At 39.4% G+C, this 9,581-nt stretch overlaps 1 protein-coding gene across 1 annotated transcript in view; it reads left to right on the forward strand.

Annotated features, from left to right (window-relative positions):
* The first annotated feature begins 424 nt into the window (after positions 1–424).
* LOC108570488 (glucose transporter type 1) overlaps positions 425–9,581 on the forward strand; it is an 18,793-nt gene continuing 9,636 nt past the window's right edge. Inside the window, exons 1-10 of the mRNA XM_017932354.1 lie at positions 425–771; positions 1,625–1,735; positions 2,268–2,363; positions 2,543–2,703; positions 2,941–3,300; positions 3,907–4,138; positions 4,345–4,557; positions 6,271–6,474; positions 6,923–7,062; positions 9,463–9,492. Coding sequence (XP_017787843.1) covers positions 601–771; positions 1,625–1,735; positions 2,268–2,363; positions 2,543–2,703; positions 2,941–3,300; positions 3,907–4,138; positions 4,345–4,557; positions 6,271–6,474; positions 6,923–7,062; positions 9,463–9,492 — 1,718 coding nt within the window. The 5' untranslated portion in view covers positions 425–600. The remainder of the gene's footprint in view (positions 772–1,624; positions 1,736–2,267; positions 2,364–2,542; positions 2,704–2,940; positions 3,301–3,906; positions 4,139–4,344; positions 4,558–6,270; positions 6,475–6,922; positions 7,063–9,462; positions 9,493–9,581) is intronic.

Genomic DNA, 9,581 nt, shown 5'->3' on the forward strand with positions numbered 1-9,581 from the left:
TATTCGTATATACATAGAGAGAATATGATATATATATAGTACATATACATATATATGTGTCTGTATATCTCTGTTTAACACGCTACTCGTAATGCCCAGCGTTTCCTTAGCTGCCGAGCTACCGCTGGCTCGCTGAGATTTTAAGCACGAGAGAAGTATACATACATACGTTCATAGCGGTGTATGTGCTCACGTAGAGATATCTTTGTTCTCTCCCGTCTATCGTAATCAGTTCATGCAAAAGTATCAAACAATCAGTACAAGCACGCGCGTATCTATCCGATTGCAGTAAAAGTAGATAAAAAAAAAAAAAAAAAAAAAAAAAAAAAAGAAATCAAGTTAAATAGAATGAAATAAGAGTGAAAGAGAGAAACACCCATTTCCCGGTTAAGTTGTAAGCGTACGCTAACTGAAGGCTCGGCAGTTTACTTTTCGCGCGGAGGTAGTTGGACTTCTTGTTTAGGGGACATAGGCATAGTTAGCCTTGATCGTCTAGTGTGTCAATGTGCTCGACAATGTCGATTTGTTTTCCCGGGCGAGCCAGCGAGATTCACGTGAGGGTATGTGTGTGTGGGCAGTCTGCAGAAACAGGTCAGCGTTATGAGTATGAACTTGAGTGCCAAGCTGGACGAGCTGCAGCGGGGTGACCGCCAGCTGGAGACCACCGTCGCCCTCTGCGAGATCCGCACGCAGCTGCAGGAACTCACCAAGAGCGTAGAGTCTTGCCAGAGCGAGGTCAGCGAGGTGAAACGGGACATGGTCGCGATCAAGGTACTGTCCCTAACTACCTCCAACACTATCCGTATAGTTTGTGGAAGCGACGTAACGGGGTCGTAAATTCAAGCATCGAGGGGCGGACACACCGATTGATCCTACCCGCGCCCACGACTTACTTGCGAATTGATATTTCAAATTTCTTCTTCCAATCTTTCGTTTAACACGTTGCTGGCGAGATACGCCAATTTATCATTTTCGAGCTTCGATCCATTTCACAGTATAGCGCCAGCAATGTGATAAGATATACGGTATTAACCCTTCCGCTGCTATTGGCGCCTATATTGAAAATTTGTTCGCATTCGAGCCTCTTGGTGGCGCACTTCCATGTTAATTTCAGCCTTAACTTTATCCTCTGCACTCTTCCACGTTAATTGAATAAACCAAATTTTAGAAAATTTTGCGGCCGTTGTGGAACATCTGAATCTGCCACGCGCCCGTTCTACTAAAATTTGCCGCTACAGTAGAAGGAGCAATTCTCAATTTCATTGAATTTCCTTATCTCCCTGAAGTTTCTACTTTCACGCTCGAATTACGCGTACCTCGATGCCTGACCGATTTTACGAGCTCGTTAACACTTTGCTGCTTCCACCGACTATACCTTCTCGCTTCCTCGCTCAGAAATTTTTCCAACTCGAGGCCCTGCGACACGTCGAAAAATGAAAATTCGAACGAAACAAATGTATTAGAGAAATAGTGTGCAAACCAAAATAATCGATTGCTTATTCTTGGAACGAGTTAGAAAATTGATTTCTAATTCTCTGATCGGAGAAAGAATTCTACGCGTTCTAAGAGTGTCCCAAACTGTGGCCACTTTTTAAACTGTCATTTCCTAATGTGTGTTACGCAGCACGAACTAGATACAGTACAGCACGTGAAAGAGGAGATAGAAGAATTACGAGAATACGTGGATCGACTAGCGGAACATTCTCATCGACGGAAACTTAGGCTTTTGGAGCAGGTGACGCTTGATCAGAAATGATTCATCTTAATTTTTGGCGTGCTTTACTTTTCTGTACCGTTTACCAAACGGTATAGAACCGCTTTTAATGTCTCTTTAATTCGTTTAATTCGCTGTATCGATTATCATCATCATCATCATCGTTATAATTGTACATTTGATTTCCCGCGCGATGTATAAGTGTTGTGTTACGATTATTCCGTTTGATTTGACGATTTTCTTTATGCATCTCATTGTACCTGTGCACGATGACCATTCGTTGTAGCGTATGATTTTATATATACATAGCTTGATCGACGAGTGATCGTTTAATAAACCATTTTATAACATTCTTTGGCGTAATTTTCTTTCACCCTTCGTGTCATTTATGATTTTCTACCTCACTCCTCCTCTTCTATGATTTTCAATCTTCAGTAGAGAGAACGTGTATACATGTTGACTATTTTATTTCGTGCAATATTCTTTCGACAGTTTTCTTCGACGCAACGCAATGTCTTGATTAACGTTTCAACAATACATTTCATGGTTTCAGGGGCTAACACTTTTCCTGTCGTATGCAATACTGGCAGCAGTTTTAGGAATGCTGCAGTTTGGATACAACACTGGAGTTATCAATGCGCCGGAAGTGGTATGTTCCTTTTAAACAGGATGATTCTCATTCATATACGAAATTTTAATATTCTCGAACCTATTTTGAAAAGCAAACTTCACAACTGTACGATAAATCATTCACCAAACGCATACAAAATGAATAGCTCTGACGTACCGGGAATAATACCTGTATCAAATGTGATTTATCCGTTTCAGAATATTGAAAATTTTATGAAAGACGTGTACAAGGATAGGTACGGGGAGGACATTTCAGACGATTCCGTGAAGAAATTATATTCCGTGGCCGTAAGCATATTTGCTATTGGTGGTATGCTAGGTGGTTTTAGCGGAGGGATAATTGCCAACAGATTTGGCAGGTTTGTACTATAGCAACATTATAACATCTGAAATGTAACTTTGCTAGGGCTTCTACGCGCCGCCAGAAATTCTATCTATCCATTAACGTAACGATTATATTACATATAATACTAATTTATCCGCATCTTGTGAAACGTTGTATCATTGATATCCAAGGTAATCAGGTGTATGATCGATCGGATCATCTTAAACGCTGACGTCCGTCTTTTTTTCTCTCTTTTTCATCCAACACACAGAAAGGGGGGCTTACTGCTAAACAACGTGCTGGGCATCGTGGGGGCGTGCCTGATGGGTTGTACAAAGATTGCTCACTCGTACGAAATGTTGTTCTTTGGACGGTTCATCATCGGTGTCAATTGTGGCTTAAACACCTCGCTGGTTCCCATGTACATATCGGAGATAGCACCACTGAACCTAAGAGGCGGCCTAGGCACGGTGAACCAGCTCGCTGTTACGGTGGGCCTCCTGGTCTCCCAGGTGCTGGGCATCGAGCAAATCCTTGGAACAAACGAGGGTTGGCCAGTTCTCTTAGGGCTAGCTATCTGCCCTGCCGTTCTACAGTTATTGCTGCTTCCAGTTTGCCCCGAATCTCCAAGGTAGAGACAATCACGCTACACAAATCGTCTACAGTTAACCCCTTAACACTAGAACCACCGACCGGGTCGAAATGACCCATTAGCATCTTTCCGAACTTATTTTCTACATGTATGCTTCTATTTGTGTCGATACGAACCGAATTCTCCAATCACGATTTACCTACATAAAAGTTCACCTTTGGAAAGTCGCTAATGGGTCGTTTCGACTCGGCCGGTAGTTCTAGTGTTAACCAATAACAACGTGTCAGAGATTCTGGTCAAGATGTGACGAAAATAGCTATATTAGTAAGAAAAATTCATTTCCTAAGACTGAAGATTACTAAATGTAAATAATCTCTAGCAAATTAGCTCTCGCTACCTGATGCAGTAGTAAAACAGTAAATGGCTGACGCTTAGATGCACAGTCAGAAAAGAAATCATATGTTAAGGGGTTAAGAAACCAAAAAAAAAAAAAAATCTTCCCAAATAATCGCTGCTGCTTTTATAGAGAATAGTCGGTAGAGTATCTCGTAGTTTGTTCGTAAAAAAAGAAATATCGTGTTCCACCTATTCCTCCAGCTAACAAAGATTACAGATTTCTCTCTCTTCTTGATCCTGTTGCCGCAGATATTTGCTCATTACCAAACAGTGGGAGGAAGAAGCCCGTAAAGCTTTGAGGAGGTTGAGAGCTAGTAACCAAGTGGAGGAAGATATCGAAGAAATGAGAGCCGAAGAGCGAGCTCAACAAGCTGAGTCTAGAATATCGATGACAGAGCTCATATGTAGCCCGACTTTGAGAGCACCTCTCGTTATCGGTGTGGTTATGCAACTTTCCCAACAGCTTTCAGGCATTAACGCTGTAAGTAGTGGTGCACGCCATAAATTCCGTGTACATTACCGGTCTCTGTACGAACTTTCAATTCTCCCATACACCCACCGTTATCACTATCTCCTAGCCCCATGTCCTTGTTACTTGTGGCTCTGGTACAAGTTTCGAAACACGACTCATTTGTGAAACAAGAGTGGAGATGTAACGGCACGTGAAATTTCCCATGTGTGTTTCAGGTATTTTACTATTCGACAAATTTGTTCACTAGTTCTGGTTTGACAGAGGAGAGTGCCAAGTTTGCAACCATTGGCATAGGTGCCATTATGGTTTGTATGACGTTAGTATCCATCCCGCTTATGGATAGAACAGGAAGGCGTACACTGCACTTATACGGTCTCGGTGGCATGTTTATCTTTTCAATATTCATCACAATTTCTTTTCTCATAAAGGTAAGTTGAAATTTAACAATCTCTTTCATTCCAAACCATAATACACTGTCATCGTAACGTGAAATAATTGTTAAACAATGCAAAACGTGTAAAGGCTAGTCTTTAGAGATACTCCCTATCTTATCGACTGTTGTTTTTCTTATTCTTTGATATCGAGTCCGTGTAAAGAGTGTAACGACAATAGAGCGTGTTTTTTTATTTGAAAGTATCATTGCGATAAACGATCGTGTAGAAAGTATTTACCGTCGCACCTTTCCTCTGCTAAAAGCTGTAGATACATAGAACGAATTTTACTAACGGGACGGGTTCGAGTGTAGAAATTTGACGAAAATCAAAGACCTCTTAGGACATTAATTTTACACCACAGAGAACGTGGATTGTACATAGCTATCTCTTTGTGCTTTGTCACTTCATGCACCTTGGCGAAAGGTGTATCTAACACTTTGTTCACAGCTGGAGTGCGGCACTGCACCGACAGTGAGAATTATCACCACTTTACGTATATAAATATGCATTCGAGAACTCATTTTTATTTCTCCCGACCATTCATGTAACTTGTAAGGTCTGTCCTAATATTCCTGCATGTTATGTTTCATTTGCATTTGTAGAAATTACAAATGTTCAGGTATGTTGACACATAATCGACGATTTCTACTATTCCAACGGAATTTCGTTGTTCGTCCAAATTCGATTATCAAATCAAATGAATTCCCAAGAAAGCAAAGAAAATTAAGCAAAAATTACCTACAATGTATAGATGTGTCAGTTACATATAAATGCATGCAGTTTCATTTATTTGCTTAGGCTTAATAATTGTGCTTCTTACAAAACCCTGTCATCATCCCTCCCCATCCCCTCCCTTCTTCACTAATGGCCTCTTTCGTGACTGCCTGGAGGAGACATTTACTCCCTTTATTATTAGTCTACTATTCCGGCTCAAACCTGTCACCCTCTGTCGCATAAAGAAAAATTCAAAGTTTGAAAAGAAAAAGTATCTTAAATATCTTCGAATCTTTGCTATCTAATTACCTAACAAATCGGACGTAGATTATCAATAGGTATACGCTACTAATGCTTTTCTAACAGAGAAACGAGCTACCACGATACGTATTAAAAAATTCGTGTAAAGCTGTGTGTGTATATATACTCTATACATATCGTGTGTAAAACGTTTAAAGAGGAGCCACAAGAGGCAATTCATTGTCTTCGTGTCGATCATCGACCTTAACCACGGCAACGATATATGTGTTATCATTATGCAAAAGGCGTGTACGTTGTATGTCTGGCGCATTTCTTCACACGTTTATGTTTCACCGGAGGTCTATAAGCAAACGTGCCCTGTTATAATTCCTTTATACTACTACGTTGAAACAGCCAGTCATATTCGCTTGAAACGCTTTTGAAACGAAAGATGTTGACTGTACATATCTATATCTATCTATACATACATAATACGTATATACAACAAAAAGCACTGTTAACGCATTGTCGCAATCGCATCATCGCCTTAAAAACACAGGGTTGAGCTGCACAAAAAAAAAAAAAAAAAACGTACGCATGCTCGTTATTTAACTGTTTAAGTTTCTCTATTTTCCGTTCAGTTCAAAGTAGAGATGTTTACCGATTTATTTCTCCTGAGAGAGACTCCTCCGGCTGCTCAGGAAAGAAGAACACTATTCTACTGCCTGATAGGAGTTTTTCGGTTATGTGCAGGAAATGATTGACTGGATGTCTTATCTGTCGGTCGTGTCGACGCTCAGTTTCGTTGTGTTCTTTGCTGTCGGACCTGGTTCCATACCGTGGATGATCACGGCCGAACTGTTCTCGCAAGGTCCTAGACCAGCGGCCATGTCTATCGCGGTTCTTGTCAATTGGATGGCTAATTTTTTGGTTGGCATCGGTTTTCCAAGTATGAAGGTAAGATCAATTACGAGATTATTCATAATTTTGTGCCATTGCACGTTTTAACACTTTACCGACCGTGTAGCGGTTCAACATCCTACGCACTTCCGACCGCTCACTCGGCCACAGATACATCGCTGACACCGGCTCTGTTTAGACTGTAGGCTATTCGCGCGGGAATATATGCGCTTTTTTCTTATACCTGTAGAAATGTTAAATCAAACTTTGACCGATTAATAGGCTACCGGTCGGTAAGCGTCGGCGGCTAAAAGCCGATTAATAGGTTACCGGTCGGTAAAGTGTTAACATCATTTTCTTCTTCTTCTTTTCGCACAAGAGAGGAAAGGTTATTTCTTCAAATGTATTCCTGAATGGAGGAAAGATGACGCTTGCAAGTTAAAGGAGGACGATTGACATTTTGCTATTTATACACGCTGACCCCTTGGTCCTCCATATGTTACAGACTAGCCTTGAAAACTACACGTTCCTACCATTCAGTGCATTCCTAGCCATCTTCTGGATCTTCACGTACAAGAAGGTTCCTGAGACCAAGAATAAAACATTCGAAGAAATTCTAGCTTTATTCAGGCATGGTAACGACAGGTACGCAATAAATAAGCCACTTAATACCATCCCTAATACGTATAGCAAATCATTAGATAGATAATCTCTTCAGTTCTGAACCGCCTTTATTTCTTTTCGCTGATATTTTTCGCCGATCTTTCTTAATTAACACGTAATCTTGTCACTCTATGAAATTGCTTCTAACCCGAAAAGGAAGAAAAAGACGGCTTGTTCACATTTTTTCGCTTGACATTCTAATTTGTTATTATCGAAAGCGTTCCCCAGTCCGAGAATCGAAGCAACAAGAGACTTTTCATATCCGTGGCTTCTGTAACACTGTGTGTTGATTTGTTAAACGATCACGCGAAAAAAGAAAAAAATGAGAAATATTCACGGTTTCCTATTCGGAAAATAATCGTATCCTGTGCATTCGATGCATGACATACTGTTATCGTATCCGTCCACGCATCCGCCCGTCTCTATCTCTCTCTTTCTCTTTCTGTACGTTACGATCAAGCATCAAAAATGTTAAACGTTATTAACACGAGACTTTTTCAATGTTATTCGATTACGTCTTAAACAGAAGAAAAAAGAGAGCAAAATTTAGGCAAAAAATCTCCAGTTTAATTCTTGAAAAGAAACCGGAAGGCTAGGAAGTGCACGACACAGATTCGGCTCTACATTATCGATCGATACGACGTTTATTTATACAGGAACGTGCGAAAAATCAAAGTAGACGAATAATTGTGTACGATTAATCCAAGTAGATAGTATATATACGCCGATCACGAGATACATATCTTTCTTCGCAAAACGTTGACAAACGAGAAAGGGGAAGAAGATTAAAGGGAAAAGAAAAAAAGAAGAAAAAAAAAACAGAATTACGAGCGCAGAAATAATCATACTTTCAAATAAATCGAATCACGCATATGATAATATTGCACAGTAAAAAATACGTTATTATACGAACACTTAACAGATTTGTAACGGCTTCTTTCGAGCAAAACAATACAACTGTCAACTTTATAATTATCATTATTATTATATCGAGCATATCGTAGCACAATCTCTCTAATATTACTCTCTATGCATTATGTAGACGAGGTATGTCGTTTAGAAAAATGTGTTACGCTATGAATAAAAAAGAGAAAGTAACAAAAAAAAAGTAACGACGTACTCTATCAGTTTGCTATAGAAACACTAAAAAAAAAAAAAAAAAGACAATGCCACGCTGACGCGGCCGTATGTAACAATTGCGGCCTAATCGAGGCTGTAATACGAAAATCAGCTGTGATAAAGTTCGTTCGATCTCTCTCGCAAGGATAGAATTATCCAAAACGGTTTTAAACAGTTGACTCGTAACGCGTAACTAATGTTTCGTGGTTTCCCAATAATTGTATCCGGAGTACAAAGTAGAGAATAACGATAATAATTCCAATTTCATTTTTCCCGCGCTTTACGATCAGATCGTGAACAACGTTTGTTACCCGTTCAGTGGCCTCCTCCTCGAGGATCGAATACCCTCGAGAGCTCGCCCATTTTGGTAACCAGTGTGTATAGAGTTGTTTCGCTGATTCGATCGTAAAATATGAGACACGGTCTTGAAAAGAAAAAAAAAAAAAAAAAAAAATCCCGTTTTGTTCCGTTACGTAGAGAAGTATCAACTGCAGTATATTTGAGATTATATATGTGTATGATACCATGAAACGTTCATGGTACTTGTCGCATGGTTGTGTAGTAACAGTTTAATTGTTCATACCATTAGTAGTATTTGCCGGAGAGGGAATTTTTTTCTCGGCAATATTTAACTGTTGACACACCGAAACAAAGTCTTTCTTGTAACATAAGGAAGGTACAACATTGTTTTCGTAGATTCGCGGAGCTATTCTCTACTTTAATAAGAAAAAAAAAAGAAAAAAACAAAGGAAAAAAGACACACTCTCACATGCATCTTCCTTTCGTTCCTATCGAAATAACAGCTTGGTCTATCCAATGGTTTTGTTGTCGCAGATTCGAATTAAACGAGCAAAACTATCGAACTATTTGAAGTGCTTTTCTACAATGGACGAAGCTACGATCGTTTGTTTTACCTTCACGTTGTGATTTCTTTGAATTGTTCCATATTATGGATAATTATTCATTTGTAAAACGTGCTGAGCTTGAAGCTTTACATAGTCTTATTGTTACGTAATTTCCCAAGGCCAAATGGATATTATTATATTTATTTGTTTAGCATATTGTACATGTATTATTTCAATAAATCGTTATTTAATGGTTCTGGTAATCCTTTAAGTTCTGAAACTCTTTCCGTACACTCTTCTTCTTTTTTTCTCATTTTTTTCTTCTTCTCTCTCTCTCACACACACACACACACACGACGACTAATGTATCATTAATTCTACATATCGTAATTGTGCTTTCTATGTTATTTTGGAGCAGGAGCAGCTTACGGGACAGCAGACTTTATGGGTGAGTCACACAAATACATTCCCATGTTACTGTGGTGGCTTTGTTACAATATATATATATACATATATATATATATATATATCATATCA

Source organism: Habropoda laboriosa, unplaced genomic scaffold (genome assembly GCF_001263275.1).
Source record: "Habropoda laboriosa isolate 0110345459 unplaced genomic scaffold, ASM126327v1 scaffold84, whole genome shotgun sequence".
Classification (NCBI taxonomy): Eukaryota; Metazoa; Arthropoda; class Insecta; order Hymenoptera; family Apidae; genus Habropoda; species Habropoda laboriosa.